Here is a 19,413-nt window from a genome sequence, read left to right on the forward strand (position 1 = left end):
TAAGGCAAACAGCTGAGATCTCTTATCCGAGCAGATGTGATCAAATTCTGGTATTTGTGGTTATTGAACACAGGTAAAAAACACAAAATGTTGGCATTAAAATAGATGCAGAATATTGAGCCAAAGTTTCTATACACAGTCATAGCAGATCTAGGGCACAGAGATAGAGGGGAGGGGCAAGGCAGGTGGCAGGACAAAAAGTAAATTAAGTAAAATATGATCTTAAAATGGTGTCAAAGCAGGTTTTTTTTTTTTTTTTTTTTTTTTTTTTTTGCAATACTGTTGCAGTTTCAAGCTCTATTCGTACAGTATAGATGTTCCCAGCAAATTCATCAAAGAATTCTAGCTTGGTCAACATACACTAAAGCAAGAAAGGATAACTAACTATATATACACACAGAATGTGACTGATAAATAGAGATTTAAAAAGAGTCCTGCTTTTTTTTCCTTTTCTTCTTTTAAACTTCACTTTAGACATGGCCCCTACTTCCGACACAGCTGTTTCTTTTATTTCAAACTTCGAGTTCACCCCACTTCCCCAAAGCTTTCTTTCTCCCACATGAAACCGATTAAAATACTATCGATGACCAACATTGTAGTGTTAAATACAAATTAAGCTTTTAAGTCAAAAGGGCACAAAAAAAATCCTTACTTGGGAGTGAAAAAAAAGAGACATTATCCACAACTGATGTACAGATAGATATGATGAGTCCCAATCCTAAAGCACCCTGCCTGTTTCAACACAACAGTAACAACCTATCAATCTACAACCAAGACAGGCTCCAATGCTCTTATACAGGGGCATGTTTTGCACCAGGACCAGGGTACTTTAATGTGTTTTGCTTGGTATTTTTGACTGACAGACACCTAGTACACGATTAGACTCTCCATTGGCAAGGCTGTGGGGAGGGGTTAAGAAAATGTTAGTGAGCCCGACCAGTCCAGTAGAAACACAAGGGGCGGGGCAAGGTGGGGTGGTATGGGACAGAGGGGCGAGGGGTGTTCAGCAGCATCCCCCTCCGGCCTGTTGACCCCCCTGGCTACCGGAGAGAGTGGAGTTGGTGGTAGCGTGCTGGGGCCCGATCTTAATACCGTTAGCCTGCCGAGACAAAACCACAACACAATGCAACCGGTTAGTGGATTCAGGCAGTCAGGAAAATGGATCGTGATGGTCAGGTGTGATTTGATGATTCAAGTTTGAGTGTTGTTTGTGTTTTTATGGGGTGGATGAATTGGACATCATAACAAGCAATATCAATGGTGACAAATTCTCTTTGGCTCACAGTCACAGTCCTTTGTGTGGGAGAGGTGTACGCGCACACTCAGCAGCAGCCAGCGGCACTTTCATCCATCGCACTGCTTTCATCTCCCCAGCCCTTCAGTGGCTGAAGAGAGCGCAGAGCAGCGGAAAGGCAGCACTCCACTGTGAGCCTGGGCTGCTGTGGTTTTCAGAAGTAGTAGTAGCTCTTAAGGAAACTCTGCATCGCTCTAAATCAGATTTATAGTGTTAAGGGAGGAGGAGGTGGAGGGGTTTTCTCACTACGTTTGCCAGTGAGCGTCAGGGATTCTAGCCAGGGCTTCCCCCTTCGTCAGTCAGCTGATGCGGTTTGGACCGTGTGCCTGGCCTCGTTTTTTCTCTCTCCCCCTCTTTCTTTTTTTACTCTTTCCTACTACTCTAATAAAAAGCATACCCAATGGCTGCTCAGGGGCTCACCTCCTTCAGGCTGGCTGTAACCTTGTGGGATGTGAGGAATTTATGCACTGGCCAGTAGCCAGGGCTAGCGGAGTGAGGCAAGGAGGGAGAGGAGGAGGGAGAAACGGAAGAACACACGGTGGAAGTTTTGCTTGGCAGACTGGAACCTGCTCTGCTTTATCTTTCTCTGAAGGAGGGAGAGAAGGAGTGTGGACTGCTGCAAATAAGCCTCTGCCTCGAAAATATGAAGTGCAGAGAAGGACACATCGTCTCGCAGAACTATGTGGCTACGTAATAGGTTTAGCTAGCTAACACAATGGCTTTCTGGCCTTCAAAATGACCTTTGTTAGATAGGACAATATCCAACGGCTGTTCTGTAAAGGTGTTCTCCTTATTTACGGCCTCTTCACTTGGTTTACGACGTGGACTTATGGCACTACAAAAGGAGCAAGGGTATTTGACCACTTGCCCATACCTCAGTTGATAGCTTATCTTTTCCATTATAAGTCATGTCAAGAAGATGGTATTTGTCAAAGTAGCAGTGTACAAAATGGACACTAAATGCATTTCTCAATCATGTCAAATTACCTCATTGTTGATGTCGAAGACACCCTCCTGAATCTTCTCGTATATCTCCTTCGCTGTGTTGATGAATGCCTGAAAAGGAGACATAGCCAAATTAGTACAGGATCAGAGCTTACATCCACACAACAAAATAGACGTGACACTTAGATTAAAGAAACCAAGCCTCGCCCCAATCAAACCATATAAACTCAGCAAAAAAAGAAACTGCCCTTTTTCAGGACAGTCTTTGAAAGATTAATACAAATCCAAATAACTACACAGATCTTCATTGTAAAGGGTTTAAACACAGTTTCCCATGCTTGTTCAATGACTCAAACAATTAATGAACATGCACCTGTGGAACGGTCATTAAGACACTAACAGCTTACAGACGGTAGGCAATTAAGGTCACAGTTATGGAAACTTAAGAGGCCTTTCTACTGACCCTGAAAAACACCAAAAGAAAGATGCCCAGGGTCCCTTGCTCATCTGCGTGAACGTGCCTTAGGCATGCTGCAAGGAGGCATGAGGACTACATGTGTGGCCAGGGAAATAAATTGCAATGTCCGTACTGTGAGACGCCAAAAGACAGCTTGTAGGCCTGTTGCAAGGCAAATCCTCACCAGACATCACCGGCAACAACGTCGCCTACGGGCACAAACCCACCGTTGCTGGACCAGATAGGACTGGCAAAAAGTGCTCTTCACTGACGAGTTGCGGTTTTGTCTCACCAGGGGTGATGGTCGAATTCACATTTATCGTCGAAGGAATGAGCGTTAAACAGAGGCCTGTACTCTGGAGCGGGATCGATTTGGAGGTGGAGGGTCCGTCATGGTCTGGGGCGGTGTGTCACAGCATCATCGGACTGAGCTTGTTGTCATTGCAGGCAATCTCAACGCTGTGCGTTACAGGGAAGACATCCTCCTCCCTCATGTGGTACCCTTCCTGCAGGCTCACCCTGACATGACCCTCCAGCATAACAATGCCACCAGCCATACTGCTTGTTCTGTGTGTGATTTCCTGCAAGACAGGAATGTCAGCTTTCTGCCATGTCCAGAGAAGAGCCTGGATCTCAATCCCATTGGGCATGTCTGGGACCTGTTGGATCGGAGGGTGAGGGCTAGGGCCATTCCCCCCAGAAATGTCTGCGAACTTGCAGGTGCCTTGGTGGAAGAGCGGGGTGACATCTCTGGCAAATCTGGTGGTCCATGAGGAGGAGATGCACTGCAGTACTTAATACAGCTGGTGGCCACACCAGATTGACTGTTACCTTTGTTCAGGGACACATTACTCAATTTCTGTTAGTCACATGTCTGTGGAACTTGTTCAGTTTATGTCTCAGTTGTTGAATCTTATGTTCATATAAAACGCAGTTGACAGTGAGAGGACCTTTTTTTTTTGCTGAGATATATGGGTCTCGTTGACTGAATAAGCTCTAAAGAGTGGGATATACAGGAGTTTAGGATGAGAGGCATTAGCACGAGGCTCTGGCTTGTTGCCACAGAAAATCAATCTACAGCACTCCACTGTAAGAACAACGCGAGCAGACATATAAACAGAAAAAAATCATCAACTGTAATGACGGATTGGGCCTGTACGATCGGTTTCTTTCAGTTGTACAGTACTAACATTCAAAGACCATTGAATTGGGAGTTCTAGCCTGAATTTACACCCTAGTTTAGGCCGTATAATCATAACATTACGTACACATCAAAAACGAGCCTAGGGCAGGGCCCCCCTCTACAGTAAATACTGACTGAAATTCATATTTTTAGCACGGAGTGTCCACCTCAGCTCAGGAGGCCCGGCCTGGTCCTGTCTCTACCCTCCCTGCCTCTTCATGCATTAACATATTAAACAGCAACAGATGTTTCCCTCCGCCTGAGGCAGAGCGCCCCCACCTGGCCATAGAGACCCAGGGCATAACCCAGGGACCCAGCATTAGCCTCAGCACAGGCAGAGAGCACATCTCTCTTCACATAGTGCTTACCGTAGGGTCAATGGAATATAAAAGAACATCCACCCACCCACCATGCCTTCTAAAAGATGAGGCATGATTGGCTTTCAGCTGTCGCGGTGGACAGGGGAGCGGAGGAGGGGGGAGGGGAGGTTATGAATATGGATGAGCTATAAGTGGGCGATGTACACGTCACGGAGAGGGAGATGGAGGAGGAGAGGTATCAGGAGGATTCAGGGGACACTAATGAGACAAATTAATCATACCAGGGGTTTCTGCAGCAGGGTAGGGGGAAAGGCGGCAGAGGGGGAGGGTTCTATAAACCAGTCTCTCCATTCCTTAACTCCTCAGAAAGAGAGTCTGGCTACCCAGCACACTGGAGAACAGACGTGCATGTGTGCGTTGGTGTGTGTGTGTATTTGTCTGAGCAAGAAAGGGGGGGTATATTAATGGGCAAATGTGTGAGTGTGAGAAAATGTTGACAACACACACAATAAATAGCACAGTGTGAGCAGGAGGTACCTCTTCTACGTTGGATGCAGTCTTGGCGGAGGTCTCCATGAAAATGAGGCCGTGCTCTCTGGCGAAGGCCTCTCCCTCCTCCTTCTTCACCTCTCTCCTGGACTCCAGGTCACTATGGGGACAACAAACACTTGATATATACAGTACCATAGACCTGCGTTACGCTAGTACGGTCTTGTGTTTTGCACCAAATGATCTGCTAATTCATTCTGTCACTTTTGCCAGTTAGGAGATATGTCATCTAACTAGAGGAGACAAGAGCACACAGGGAGCAGGGGCTGTGAAACTGGGTGGGCGCATTTCAATTGTCAGAAACGACTACTTCTCCCTTTTTCCTTTCCTTCATCAGCAATTGTATCATAAAATTGACCCGGTGAAAGCAAATTACACAGTCAAGCATCCACCATTTTGATTTGACATCGTCAATAGATCTGAAAGTGTAGGTTAAGAAGAGGAAATTAGGAAAGGGTGACATTTCAGACTTTTGAGGCGCACCCAGTTTAGCCATGACAACCATGACAGGGTTGTTCGGTAACCAGTGTCAGGGAGATGAATCTGACCTCTTGTTCCCAATGAGCATGATGACCATGTTGGAGTTGGAATGTTGGCGAGCATCCTCTAACCAGGTTGTTAAGTGGTTGAAGGTGTCCCTTCTGTAATAAAAGGAACATTGGAGCAACACTGAGCATAAGAACACAATACATGGTCCTTTTCTAGTAAACTAATACATACAAATGCAATTCATTAGGTGAATGTAGGTCCCTTTTGGAGCGACAAAAGTGGATCTACATGAGCAAAATAAAAGGACATTGGCGGGAGAAAATGCATTCAATTAAACCCCCAATGTATTATACAAACATCAATCTCAGTCGCTCTAACTACGGTTAAACTGAATTAGCTGGATAAGATATTACTTTTCCTTTCCTCCTAAACAAATGCATAAAAAATACATAATTCTCCTTATTTTTTTTTATCGGTCAAGAGCAACAGTCATGACCTGAATCTTAAGGGAGGACCCTGGGTGAGAAAAGTTGACTTAATTACCACAGTGGTCCTAGTGTTTATATAGAATGATAAGGCCTGGGGAGAAAATGGCCGCAAGACTGACCTTGTGATGTCGTACACTAGCAGGGCGCCGGCTGCCCCTCTGTAGTAGGACCGAGTGATTGAGCGGAAGGATTCTTGGCCGGCCTGAGAAAAACATTTATTTTAATTTTATTTTTAAACATGCACACAAACAGATATAGTACACACACAGAGACGCTCAGTTAACCTGTTGCTCCTACCCTCTACTTCTTTGAACATTTTGTTAAAAATCGCGCAACATTTCAGCGCCCTGCTACTCATGCCAGGAATATAGTACGTTCATATGGTTAGAATGTGTGGATAGGAAACCCTCGGACGTTTTTAAAACTGGTTAAATCACGACTGTGGCTATTACATAACGTGCGTTACATCGGAAAGCGCAGGAAAACCTGATCACAGAAAATGGAAATAAATATCCTTGCGCCACTTCAAGCAATTGTTAACAGTGAGCCTAATTAGATAAGACCGAACATTCAACTCCCACAGCATCCCCATGTTGTCTAGAGTCTTGTGAATTGAATCCTCTTTGATTCTTGGTTGAACCGAAAGAGGGGCACGACTTACCTCCGGTCTCCGCCCAGATCATTCCGGAAGAGCTCTCTCCTGAAATTTTTCCAAGACGACAGCTAATGATATTTACATCGCCTACGGATGATTTTTATCGCTTATTAACGTTTACTAATACCTAAAGTAGCATTACAAACGTATTTCGAAGTGTTTTGTGAAAGTTTATCGTCTACTTTTTTGAATTTTAAAAAATGACGTTACGTTGTGAAATCGCTGTTTTTTTCGTTTATCACACAGTCTACATATAACGATATCTTGGCTTTATATGGCCCGATTTAATCGAAATAAAGACCCAATAGTGTTTATGGGACATCTAGGAGTGCCAACAAAGAAGATGGTGAAAGGTAATGACTGTTTTCTATTTTATTGTGCGGTTTGTGTAACGCCGAAATGCTAATTATTTTGTTTACGTCCCCTGCTGTGCTTTTCTGTTGTAGTGTATTGGTGCATGCTATCAGATAATAGCTTCTCATGCTGTCGCCGAAAAGCATTTTAAAAATCTGACTTGTTGCCTGGATTCACAACGAGTGTAGCTTTAATTTGATACCCTGCATGTCTATTTTAATGAACTTTTGAGTTTTAACTAATACTATTAGCATTTAGCGTAGCACATTTGCATTTCCAGAGCTCTAGTTGGGACGCAATCGTCCCAACTAGAGGCAAGAGGTTAAAGTAAAGACAGAGCTCAGCACTGAAGCATAGTAACCTATAGTTAAAAGGGTACAAAGAAGAGCCAGCAGTAGCACCAAACAGTGGAAGCAGTAGTAGCAGGGTTAGGCTATTTTACGTTTGCGTTGTCTAGCGACGATTGTTTGACAGCCATTGTCAATGGTGATAACATCGTGATGTCACAAACGATGGTTTAGCATATTTGAATTTGACTGCATCTCTGGAGTCCGCCAGTGCACAACAGCGCAGTGAACACACAGCAGGACAAAACAGCAGTAGTAAGTATAAATATGAATATAGTATCAACTCTTAAAAGGAGTCTTACTCCAAGTGCTCAAGGCTGTGTTAGGACAGACAAAATGCTACGGTGTCTGGTACCCTGTATTACTAGGGTCAGGGGCTCTTCTGAGCCAAGGTTCTGAAAAACTCCTAGCTCTAGCAATGTTTTACTCCTCCACTCCAGGCTGCCTAGTCCCTACCCCACTCCAGGCTGCCTAGTCCCTACCCCACTCCAGGCTGCCTAGTCCCTACCCCACTCCAGGCTGCCTAGTCCCTACCCCACTCCTCCAGTCCAGGCTTCCTAGTCCCTACCCTACTCCTCCAGTCCAGGCTTCCTAGTCCCTACCCTACTCCTCCAGTCCAGGCTTCCTAGTCCCTACCCAACTCTTCCGGTTCAGGCTTCCCAGTGTCTTTCCCTAATCCATACACATTCCTAACACAATAGAAATTCTCAACTAGAGCACCATTATTCCAAAACCAAGCTTCCTGGTTTCCCCTCTACAGCTAGGCAGAGCACAGGCAAGCCCCTGTCACAGTGTACAAAAGGCTCCTGTCTTTCTCTACGTCCCATCCCTGACTGACTGACTCCTCACAAACAAGGGGCCCACTGTGTTCCACACAGCCCATAACATAACATGCTACCACTTCGGCCAATCACAACTCCCCATTCTCTCGCTCTCCAGTCAGTGGTTGGTTTGTACAGCAGGCAGGCAGACAAGACATGTCTGTAGATACCATTGTCAGTGTTTGATAAGGTGGCTTCCCTTTTCCCTGGATAGCTACTGATGACTATTGAGTCTGGATCTTCTCTACCTCTTCTGTTCTGTTTTCTTCTGGCCTGGCAGCAGGTGAGTGCGAGCCAGGCAGCCAATGCCCCAGCACATTTGAATTCAATAAGGCCCAGTCAGTCCCTCCGTTAGTCCGTGGCAACAGTCCCCCGAGGCAGCTGCAAACATTGGAGCTAATGGAGGCCATTGTGAATAAATGATGAATGACACTTTCATGCCTGCCATCTGCCAGAGCTCAAAGGTTACAGGAAGGCCAGAAATGCAGATTTTGTCTATTACATCACCCCCAGGGCAGGCAGTGCCTCCCGGCTCCTCCTCCTGTGCGCACACACACAGGGACACCCACACACTGATAAGGCTACACGGCCAGTACACACACCCTGTGTTTGATTGTGACTCTGTCTTGGCAGGGTGGACATGTGGTGGTCTGGGATGTAGGCTAAACCACAGAGAATTCTAATGGAAGGGATAGTCATAGTGGTGTGTTGAAAATACCCATAAGCCTTTGTTATGTTCGAACCCGGGTCTCCAGATATTACATTTACGTTATTTAGCAGAAACTCTTATCCTGTGCAACTTACAAGAGCAATTAGGGTTCCGTGCTTTGCTCAAGGGCACATCGACAGATTTTTCACCTGGTCGGCTCGGGGATTCGAACCAGCGACCTTTTGGTTAGTGACTGGTCCAACGCTCTTGAATTTCTGCTGAATTACAGCCTTACCCTTTTCATCAACCAAAACATTACCATGTGGCCTAGAAAGTACACAGCAGCAGCAGGCACTACATCGGTGGCCCAGAAGGCCTCTCTAGGGCCTAGGACTCTACTACCACCACCCCCAACATCCATCAGCATTACTGCTGTGGGATTCTATTATTATTAGTAGGGCTGTGTCTCCCCCTACAGACCAACATACATACTACACCAGATCATCTCCTGCAGTGTTCATATTTTCTCAGCACTGCACAGGGACTCACCAGAAGGGCACAATGAGAAACCTTAATTATCACTTCACACGCCAACCTTCACGTCTAAAACACCATTCAAAAACTCTAAATAGTAAACGTCACAAGGACATAGCTGAGAGAGTCTATTTGAAAAGAGGGTGAAACGTGTCAACAGCCAACTGACATAACGCTGTTGTGTAGGCGCAGTCATTCTTTCCTTTGCAACATGTCCATGCTGACACATGCATATCAGAGGGGGCAGGGGGGGAAAGAGCTAGTCCTGCTGTACAAGTGTCCATTAGGGAGATACCCTATACTGGATCTAATATTTAAGACTATTTTAATGCTGTATGTGTTGAAGAGTTCAGAGAAAAAACAACATATTAGACTTGTCTTGTTAGACTTGGTGGGTTATATTGGGTGAATTACACACTGAGTGGGTGCCACTCATCATACGACATGGACGTGATCGTCACTAGGTGGAAAACCTTCACTTTGATAAGATACCTTAGCACAAAAACAGTATTCATACAGTTTACTCCATAAGTTAAAGTTCAAATTCCATTTAATTGAAACGGGACAGTATAATACTGGCTACATTTAGGGAGTTAAATAATAATAAAACACTAACCAATTTGTAAAATACTAATAACCCTTAACATTTTTTTTCAACAGGGTGACAACAGGAAAATAGCGTTGCGTCATCTAGGCTGAACGCGGTGCGAGAATTAAGGCTAACTGACAGGCTCACCGCTGAACTCGCCATCGTTCTTCTCAAACACGGAGGACATAAAACAATAGAGTTAAGACTGATATCGATTGAGACATTACATATTTTACTATACGCTTATCATTAATGCGAAATTCCTGTTATTTTTCGAAAATGTCTCAAAAACAAGAGTATGTCTGAAATGTCAACGGAACACTGAGCGTAGCACAAGTTTTTCTATTTTCAAAGCCTTTTACAATTAATTCCACTCATGTCATGTTATTTTTGCAACCCGCGGAAACAACTTTGCAGACGACCACCACATGTAAAAATCCTCAAAAGTTGCTGGGAGAAAGCGGCACCGCTCTGTCAACAGACCTTGTACTTATTATCGGACGCATTAGGTTACAAAATCCGACTTTTTGGATATAATGTTAATGAATCATATTTGTCTTGGTAAATGTGTTTATAACATATGTGAAATGACCAAAGTGTTTGTTAAGCCACTCTGGGAAGACATCAATCAATACATTCTTCTTCATCGTTCCTGACAACTGGATGCTATCACAAACAGTCCCAAGGCGTTACATAACGTCAATTTCAGTTGCACAACGTTTTGAAATATAGTGCTACACTGTGCCCTAATGAATACCACTAAGGAGTCAACTGTATTCAGGTACAATCACATCTGTTAATGTGGTACGGGGCAGGTATCTTACCGTGTCCCAGATCTGCAGCTTGATCTGTTTACCGTCTATAGTGATCATCCGCGCCCCAAACTCCACACCTGGGAAAGACAACCACCAGGTTACACAGTCAGTCTACAACTCTGTTGGTCCAGGAGTTTTTCCACGGCCACGTGATCGGAGCAGAAAAAAATTAATGAACAGGCCCCTAGTTCTAGGCTATTATTTCATGGTCAGAAAAAAGTCCTGGTCTTAACCATAAGCTAGATATCAGCTTCCACCACAAATACACCCTGGCTAAAAGCCTATGGTACATTGAGGTTACAGCAGATATTGTCTGATCTACTATACTAGCAGACACTGGTCAAACTAGTACACATTAAATCATATTAAAATGCTTATACATCTCGCTCTCTCCTAATGCCAACACATCTCCCTCATCTTTACAGGTTAGACCAGAGGCGAGGGATGAAAATCCTTAAGAAATGAATTAATACGCTGAGGGGATCTGAGCGGAATGCTGAGATGATTTAATTGAGGTCCCTCCAGCGCATCTAGGCAGTGCAGAAGCAGGATACATTTTAAAATGGCAGTCGGTCATTAAACGTTATAATGAATAATGACATGTGTGATATAAAGGAGTCTTACCGATAGTGAGGTCATGCACCGGCTGAAACCGCTTGTCTGTGAACTGTAATAATAGGCATGATTTCCCAACACCTGCAAAACAAACATGCACGGTTAAACAGAGGCACACATACATGAACAAATGTCTGTCTGCATAGAGGAAATTCTACAGTAAGGAAATTACGCAGACACTCATGTTTTTCACTTAAAAATGTCAAAGTTTAACAAAAACCATACAACTCTAAGCACAATTATATATTTTTTGCACTTAACCCCTATTTCTCCTTAATATCCAACTGGTAGTTACCATCTTGTCCCATCGCTGCAACTCCCCTACTGACTCGGGAAAGGCGAAGGTCGAGAGCCTTGCGTCCTCAGAAACACGACCCAGCCATGCACCACTGCTTCCTGACACACTGCTTGCTCAATCCGGGAGCCAGCCTCACCAATGTGTCGGAGGAAACACCATAGAACTGGAGACCGGATGTGCGTGCACGCGCCCGGGCCGCTACAAGGAGTCGCTAGAACGCGATGGGACAAGGACATCCTGGCCAGCCAAACCCCTCCCCCCTAACGACGCTTGGCCAATTGTGCCTTATGGGTCTCCCGGTTGCGGCCGGCTGCAACAGCCCGGGATCGAACCCGGGTCTGTAGTGATGCAGTGCCTTAGACCGCTACGCCACTCGGGAGGCTGCACAAGGACGACTTTTAACAATTAAGACAGAAAATTTGACAAAAACATTCCCTGGAAGAACAGTGAAGGTGCAAAGTTTGGTAACAAAATTAGTTTATTTTACCAAACTCTGTATCTGCACTGTTCTTCCAAGTAAATGTGTGTCAATTGTTAAAAGTTGTCCTTGTACATAGAGTTTTATGGTTTGTTAACCTTAGAAATAAATGGATTTTGTTTGGCATATTTTAAAGTGAAAAATCGGAGTCGCATGGTAATTCCTTTACTGTGGAATTTCCCCACGACTAACATTAGCTAGTCACACACACACACTCTGTAAAACCAGCCACTCTAGTCAGCTGTACCTGTGCAGAAAAGTGTCATTTTTAAATAGTGAACCAACATGTTTTCAGCACTTTTATTTCCACGAATGATCAAAACTCATTTTCTCATGCTCTCTCATCCCTCTGCAGCAGACACAGTGAGCATTATCTTTGGAACATCAAATTGCAAAACATAGCAGTGTGAGAAATTTTATTTTACCTTTATTTAACCAGGTAGGCCAGTGAAAGAGGTGTTGGCTTTGGGGATGACCAGTGAAATATACCTGCTGGAGCACGTGCTACTGTTGGGTGTTGCTATGTTGACCGGTGAGATGAGATAAGGCGGAGATTTACCTAACAAAGACTTAGATGACCTGAAGCCAGTGGGTTTGGTGACAAATATGTAGCGAGGACCAGCCAACGAGAGCATACTGGTCGCAGTGGTGGGTAGTATATGGGGCTTTAGTGACAAAACGGATAGCACTGATTGACTGCATCCAATTTGCTGAGTAGAGAGTTGGAGGCTAATGTGTAAATGCCATCGCCGAAGTCAAGGATCGGTAGGATAGTCAGTTTTACGAGGGTATGTTTGGCAGCATGAGTGAAGGAGGCTTTGTTGCGAAATAGAAAGCCGATTCTAGATTTAATGTTGGATTGGAGATGCTTAATGCGAGTCTGGAAGGAGAGTTTATAGTCTAGCCAGACACCTAGGTATTTATAGTTATCTACATATTCTAAGTCAGAACTGCGAGCAGCGATCGGTTGAAGAGCACGCATTTCTTTTTACTAGCATTTAAGAGCAGTAGGAGGCCACAGGAGTGTTGTATGGTGTTTATGTTCTTTTGGAAGTTTGTTAGCACAGTGTCCAAAGAAGGGCCAGATGTATACGGAATGGTGTCGTCTGCGTAGGCAGGGTAGGATGGATATAGGTCTAACAGTTTGGTCTAGAGTGTCAACCCCTTTGAAGAGGGGGATGACCGCGGACGCTTTCCAATCAATTGCAATACATATCGTATCGGCACCTAAGTATCGTGATTTCGTATTGTGAAGTCCCTGAATCTCTTTAATTTGACGTTAGACATCAGAGTAACAGAAAGAGAGTAAATGCCCTACAGCCCTCTGACTACACCCACACAACAGTAGAGAAGCTCAGTCAGTCCGGCTGGAGCCTCGCTCTAGTTAGCATATCAAGAGGCTTCTGGCACGTGGCTGGTCAAACAAGTAGAATTCTGTCATGCGTTTCTGGAGTTGATAGTGGATGCTTTAAACCACTGATTCAGGGTCAGATATTATTTCATGCCCTCAATGGTTCAGTTTGGGAGTGGGATAGTGTTATCTAATCTTAGATCTGGGGTTAAAAAGAGCGATCTATTCCAAGATTTCTTCAGAAGGATCTATATCAGAGGCCATGTCAACATGATGAGGACGCTCTTGATATGGGTAAAATGGCCGGCCCTAATGTCAACCCAGAAAATGTCAAATGCCACGACTCATGAGGTTGTTTGGTGTGACGAAACCAAGATATTCCTAGGTAGCAATGACCATAATGAATAAAAAAATGTGGCTAAAATAAACTTTTCACAAATTAGACTCAAGGCCTAAATATAACGTGTGACGTGCTCCTGTGAGAGAAAATAATCAAACGTGACCGTGAAACACTGCCACACAGTGGAGGGGGGACCTGTGAAAACCTGTGTGCTGCACCACATGGTTACAACGCAAACAGGTAGGGCCGGGACGATACCAGCATCGTGATACTCGTTAGTATTGTGGATTTAACTTCTTTAGGAAAACATACCTAATGTTTGAAACAAACGTCATTATGTTGTCATCCAGAGTCACATTAATTTATTTTCCAAGCTATAGCACATAATATTTTACATACAGCAGGTTTGAGACCAAAGAGTTGTCTGGTACGTATTTTCATTTTTTGCAATGGAAAACATGTTACGATGATACTGGACACCAGAGAAGGCTTTCATTAGTGTTTCTATGGGTTACCACTGCCATTGCTAAGCAAGGGAGCCAGGGTGATGGAAGACACCATGAGAATGATGTACAGAAACAACAAAGCAAAGTCACCACAACATTACCATGCACCTGCTAGCCAATCAGCCTCTAGCTCTGAATAGATGTGTGCATGTGGTTCTTTAGAGGTCATTAAAAACAAACAGTGGTACTGCAAGTTCAATTAGACCGGCGTGCCAAATCAAAGATTAGCCTAAGCAAGCTGTAGGCTAATTGCTATGTTGGAAATAATGAGATGAGCGTATCATACTTTGAGGTGTGATTCTATCTAGTGTTCTGTGGTGCATATGGTTCTTTGAAAACAGCCGTTGCTTTTTCATGATAGGCCTATATTTTATTTAAACTTTAACTAGTCATTGTAAACTAATTATTATTTACAATGACGGCCTACCCTGGCCAAACCCTAACGACGCTGGACCAATTGTGCACCGCCCTATGGGACTCCGAATCACGGCTGGTTGTGATACAGCCTGGAATCGAACCAGGGTGTATAGTGACACCTCTAGCACTGAGATGCAGTGCCTTATACCGCTGCGCCACTTGGGAGCCCCCTATACGCTAAGAAGCATTTAATTGTACTGTGTACCATGTGTATTCTGTACATATGACAAATAAAATGTCACTCATTGAAATACAGCAATTGATTTGGCACTGATGTGAAAATAAACCGTTTCCATTTCATCCAGGAGAAAATACTAGGTTATGCAGGCTGAGAAAAACATTCATCTTTTTGGACAGAAGGGGATTCTCCACCGTCACCTCATCTAGCCTAGTAAACAACGGTATATATCCAACAGCTGGGATAGCCATCCCTAAACTGCAGTCATGTAGAATGGGAATGAGCAATATGATAGCTTGGGTTGCAGGTGCTCACATGATGGCCCACAGTGAAGCTAGCGGATGACAGGTCTGTGGTGTTGCAACTGGACTGTTTACTGCTAGGCTTAGTATCAGAGGCAGAGAGGACAGCAGGAGCAATATCTGCTCCCAGCATGCTCGGTCTTTCAGAGAGTGAAAACTCCCATTTATAGATGCTTAATGATTGAGCGGTGTAATTTGGAGTTTCTGACTGGGAAAAAAGTTAGGTCTAAGGTCTAGGCATAAAATGACTTTTGCACAGAAAGAGACATGGGCCTAGGCTACTTAAAACGTGGACAGAACATAAAGCTGGGAGAAAAAAAAAATTGGCACCATCCATAACCAACACTTACCGCTGACATTTTAGACATTTTCATACTAGAGAAATGTGAAGTTTGAAATTAAATAAGTTCGCTAATATGGATGATGGTTAATGGGACAATTGACAGCTACAACCATCAAACCAACAGTAATAGTTTAAAGGATGTGGTGCACATTGTTATAAAAGTATCGTTCTATTTATCGTTATCGTATTAATCCAGGCAATTTACACATGACCAAAAGTAAGTGGACACCTGATCGTTAAACATCTCATTCCAAAATCATGGGCATTAATATGGAGTTGGTCCCCCCTTTGCTGGTATAACAGCCTCCACTCTTCTGGAAAGGCTTTCCACTAGATGTTGGAACATTGCTGCGCGCGACTTGCTTCCATTCAGCCACAAGCATTATTGAGGTCAGGCACTGATGTTGGGTGATTAGGCCTGGCTTGCAGTCGACGTTCCAATTCATCTCAAAGGTGTTTGATGGGGTTTATAGTCAGGGGTCTGTGCAGGCAAGTTCTTCCACACCGACTGTGTGGACCTCGCTTTGTTCACAGGGGCATTGTTGGAAGCACAGAATAATCTAGAATGTCATTGTAGGCTGTGGCGTTAAGATTTCCCTTTACTGGAATTATGCGGCCAAGCACGAACCATGAAAAACAGCCCCAGACGATTATTCCTCCTCCACCAAACTTTACAGCTGCACTATGCAATCGGGCAGGTAGCGTTCTCCTGGCATCCAGCAAACCCAGATTCATCCGTTGTACTGCCAGATGGTGAAGCATGATTCTTCACTCCAGAGAGCAATGGCGCCAAGCTTTACACCACTCCAGCTGATGGCATTACGCATGGCAATCTTAAGCTTGAGTGTGACTGCTCGGCCATGGAAATCCATTTCACTAAGCTCCCGACGAACAGTTACTGTCCTGCCGTTGCTTCCAGGGGTAGTTTGGAATCCTGTAGTAAGTGTTGCAACCGAGGACATACAATTTTTACGTCCTACGGGCTTCAGTACTCGGCGGGCCAATTCTGTGAGCTTGTGAGGCCTACCACTTTGCGGCTGAACTGTTGTTGCTCCTAGATATTTCCACTTCACAATAACACTTACAGTTGACTGGGCAGCTCTAGCAGGGTAGACATTTGACAACGCGATTTGTTGGAAAGGTGGCATCCTATGACATTACCACGTTGAAAGTCACTGTGCTCTTCAGTAAGGCCATTCTACTGCCAATGTTTGTCTACGGAAATTGCATGGCTGTGTGCTATATTTTATACACCTGTCAGCATAAGGTGTGGCTGAAACAGAAGAACCCACGAATTTGAAGGTGTGTCCACATACTTTTGTATATATAGCATATCGCAATATGGATTTTTGTCCATATGGCCCAGCTCTTACAGAACATTCTTATATAGTCTTCCCCAATAGTAACACACGTGCCTAAATGATAACTATACCACCCAACTAATCTCACGTTACATGACAGGCATTACTGATTCTGATCAACTTCTTCATTACACAAATGGGGAATGTGAATTCTTAGTCCATGACCGCAATAGTATTTCAAAGTTGGGCTTGGAGTTTTTTTCTGTGAACTAAAAACTCATGGCCCTAGTTTCTGGTCAGGAAACTCTAGTAATGAGTATTTACACTAATAAACGTAAGGAGTTGGCCTAACTCTCCTAGATGTAGTCGAGTCTGGAAAATAATAAACGGAAAGATTTGTACTACCCCTAAATGCTAACCGCTGAGTTGTGTGTTGGTAATCGCATCTCATGTTTTGAAACAACCATCATATGATATGCTGTCAGCAAATACTTCCAAGTCAAATTCTACCCTTTCATCTTAGAGAAATGCAGGGGCTCAAGCTGGTAAATCTGTTATTGGCTTCCCTGGGTGCAGGATACACTTCCCTGATACTTTTAAACAGAGTAAAACAGTAGGATGTTACTTTTAAAGACCTTATACACCCTTGAATGTACAGGCCTTAGTGATCAATCAGTAAAGAGATGGAAGTCATAGCATCACTCCCCGTGGACTTGAGACACCAAAATGGTTACAGGTACACTTAACGTGGGTTTATTTCTCAGCATCATCGACTGACATTCTCTCTAGCCAGAGGTTACCAGGTTACCTTCTGCCCTGGGCAAAATGCTGAGCTATTAGGCTATTTCAGCAAGGATCGGGGTTGAGCTGTTAAGCAACATATTCAAAATAACACTGATCTAACCAAATAAGACGAAGAAGCACATAGCGAAAGTTAGTAGCACGGTTATTGATAAACAAGTACCTACGTTGCCTGCTAAATCAACCTACGGGAAGATTATATATGCTTGCTTTGGCAGCTTCCACGATATTCCTTCGGTTACCTTTCTAGACATCGTCTAGCAACAACAAATGACAAACTGCGTAACATTATAATGACAACAAACTGCGTAACATTGACACAATACCCGTGTAGGAGTACATTATGTCAGTTAAACACGACCATGAAAGCCTAGACCGCTACTGTAAAACCCTAGCCATGGAGGCAGCCGTAGGAAACCGTACCAAAACTCTGTAAAACGCCATTTCGAGGGAGAGAGGACTTGTGGCCTTGTTTTGTGGCTCAGAGATATACGTTACAAGCTCGCAACAAAAAAAAAACCAGAAAGCCCAAACCATTGATGTGAATGAGTCCAAAGGGGCTGACATGGTCTGTGCAAGCACCCATGTCGTTTAAGTGCTGTCAAATTAGATAACGTTAACTGTTGTTGATGTCACTGTAAACAGCTAACGTTAGATACAGCTAGCTAACCAACGACATTAGCCTAGGCTAGTTAGCATTGCTAGCTTAGCACCCCACTCTCACAATGCACAGCGGAAAGACAATAGGCCGTCAGCTTGTTGGTGTTTTCAACAGTTGCTAAATTAGCACACTAGCTGACCACAAATTGTGCGATGTGGTGGAAAATAATGTTTTCTATTTCACGTTAAAGACAAGTTAATGACATACTATTAACGCTGTTAGCAAGCGAGAAATAGATATGTCATCCCACCCCTTGCGTCTCCGCTTTTACCACGTCACTGGACTCTCCACCACTGCGGAAATAAAAGATAGCGGTTAACGTTAGCTGTCATTAGCAATCTTTGCTGCCAGTGAATACTTACCCGTGTCTCCGATAATGATGTATTTGAAGAGGTACGCATACGCCATGGCCACTGGGTCCTGTGTCAACCTGCCTCGGCCGTTTACTGTGGCTTCGCTACTTGAAACTATGAAAATTGTCTATGTAACCGTCTCGATAATCGTTATTGCTTTGCCTTGCTAGCCTTCTTTCTCTCTTCAAAGGGAAGGAACAATAAACATTTCCAAGCTTCTGCTGACGACGTCATATGTTCCGCCCTCGCCACGCACGCAAGAAAAGAAAAAAAGATTATTTTGCCCCCGGAAGTCCGTCATCTTGCCCTCGCCACCCAGTTCTTCTTTTTCTTCTTCTTCTTTGGTATAATGGCGTTACCATAACCATTTGCCACTAACATTTTTTATTAAATATTATGTCACTTAGAAGACTCTTATTTTTATCACATTTTAAAATGTGTATCTTCAAAGTGGTGGGCATGTTGTGTAAATCAAATGATACAAACCCCCCAAAAATCTATTTTAATTCCAGGTTGTAAGGCAATAAAATAGGAAAAATGCCAAGTGGGGTGAATACTTTCGCAAGCCACTGTATTACCTCAATTACCTAGATTAACGCACATTGACTCTGTACCGGTACCCCCTGTATAAAGCCTTGTAACTTAATTTTATTGCTGCTCTTTAGTTATTTGCTATTTCTTTTTTTTAATGTTTATTTATTATTTATTTATTGTTTACTTCAGTTTATTTAGTAAATACTTTCTGAACACTTATTTTGATGATGATGAAGTCCAGGTGTGCGTAATGATGGGCAGCAGGTGTGCGTAATGATGGGGAGCTGGTGTGCGTAATGAAGATTGCCAGAGCCGGTGGTTAGTAGACTGGTGACGTCGAGCGCCGCAGCGGGAGTAGGCGTGACAATGGGAAGTTGATGGAATATTCTCCTAACCCACAGAAAACTGGACAAATGAATGTTCTTGCAACGTTCTCATTTAACGTG

General features: G+C 43.9%; 1 protein-coding gene across 1 annotated transcript; it reads right to left on the reverse strand.

The window, feature by feature from the left end:
- Positions 1–487: 487 nt before the first annotated feature.
- Positions 488–18,629, reverse strand: LOC115114316 (ras-related protein Rab-2A-like). The gene is made up of 8 exons (XM_029642447.2): positions 18,443–18,629; positions 11,114–11,185; positions 10,499–10,566; positions 5,845–5,927; positions 5,297–5,389; positions 4,737–4,848; positions 2,282–2,350; positions 488–1,099 (listed from the first exon to the last, which is right to left on the reverse strand). The coding sequence occupies exons 1-8, from the start codon at positions 18,486–18,488 to the stop codon at positions 1,004–1,006; spliced, it is 639 nt and encodes a 212-aa protein (XP_029498307.1). The 5' UTR covers positions 18,489–18,629; the 3' UTR covers positions 488–1,003.
- Between the last annotated feature and the right edge of the window lie 784 nt (positions 18,630–19,413).

The sequence above is a fragment of the Oncorhynchus nerka genome, linkage group LG9b (assembly GCF_034236695.1).
Source record: "Oncorhynchus nerka isolate Pitt River linkage group LG9b, Oner_Uvic_2.0, whole genome shotgun sequence".
Lineage (NCBI taxonomy): Eukaryota > Metazoa > Chordata > Actinopteri > Salmoniformes > Salmonidae > Oncorhynchus > Oncorhynchus nerka.

Excerpts from the sequence above, each read along its gene's own strand:
- LOC115114316 (XM_029642447.2), bottom strand. The coding sequence starts at position 18,488 with ATGGCGTATGCGTACCTCTTCAAATACATCATTATCGGAGACACGG. Across the intron at positions 5,390-5,844 it reads CTAGTGTACGACATCACAAG|AAGGGACACCTTCAACCACT; the intron begins GTCAGTCTTGCG and ends CTTTTATTACAG. Across the intron at positions 1,100-2,281 it reads TCTTCGACATCAACAATGAG|GCTAACGGTATTAAGATCGG; the intron begins GTAATTTGACAT and ends TTGTCTCGGCAG.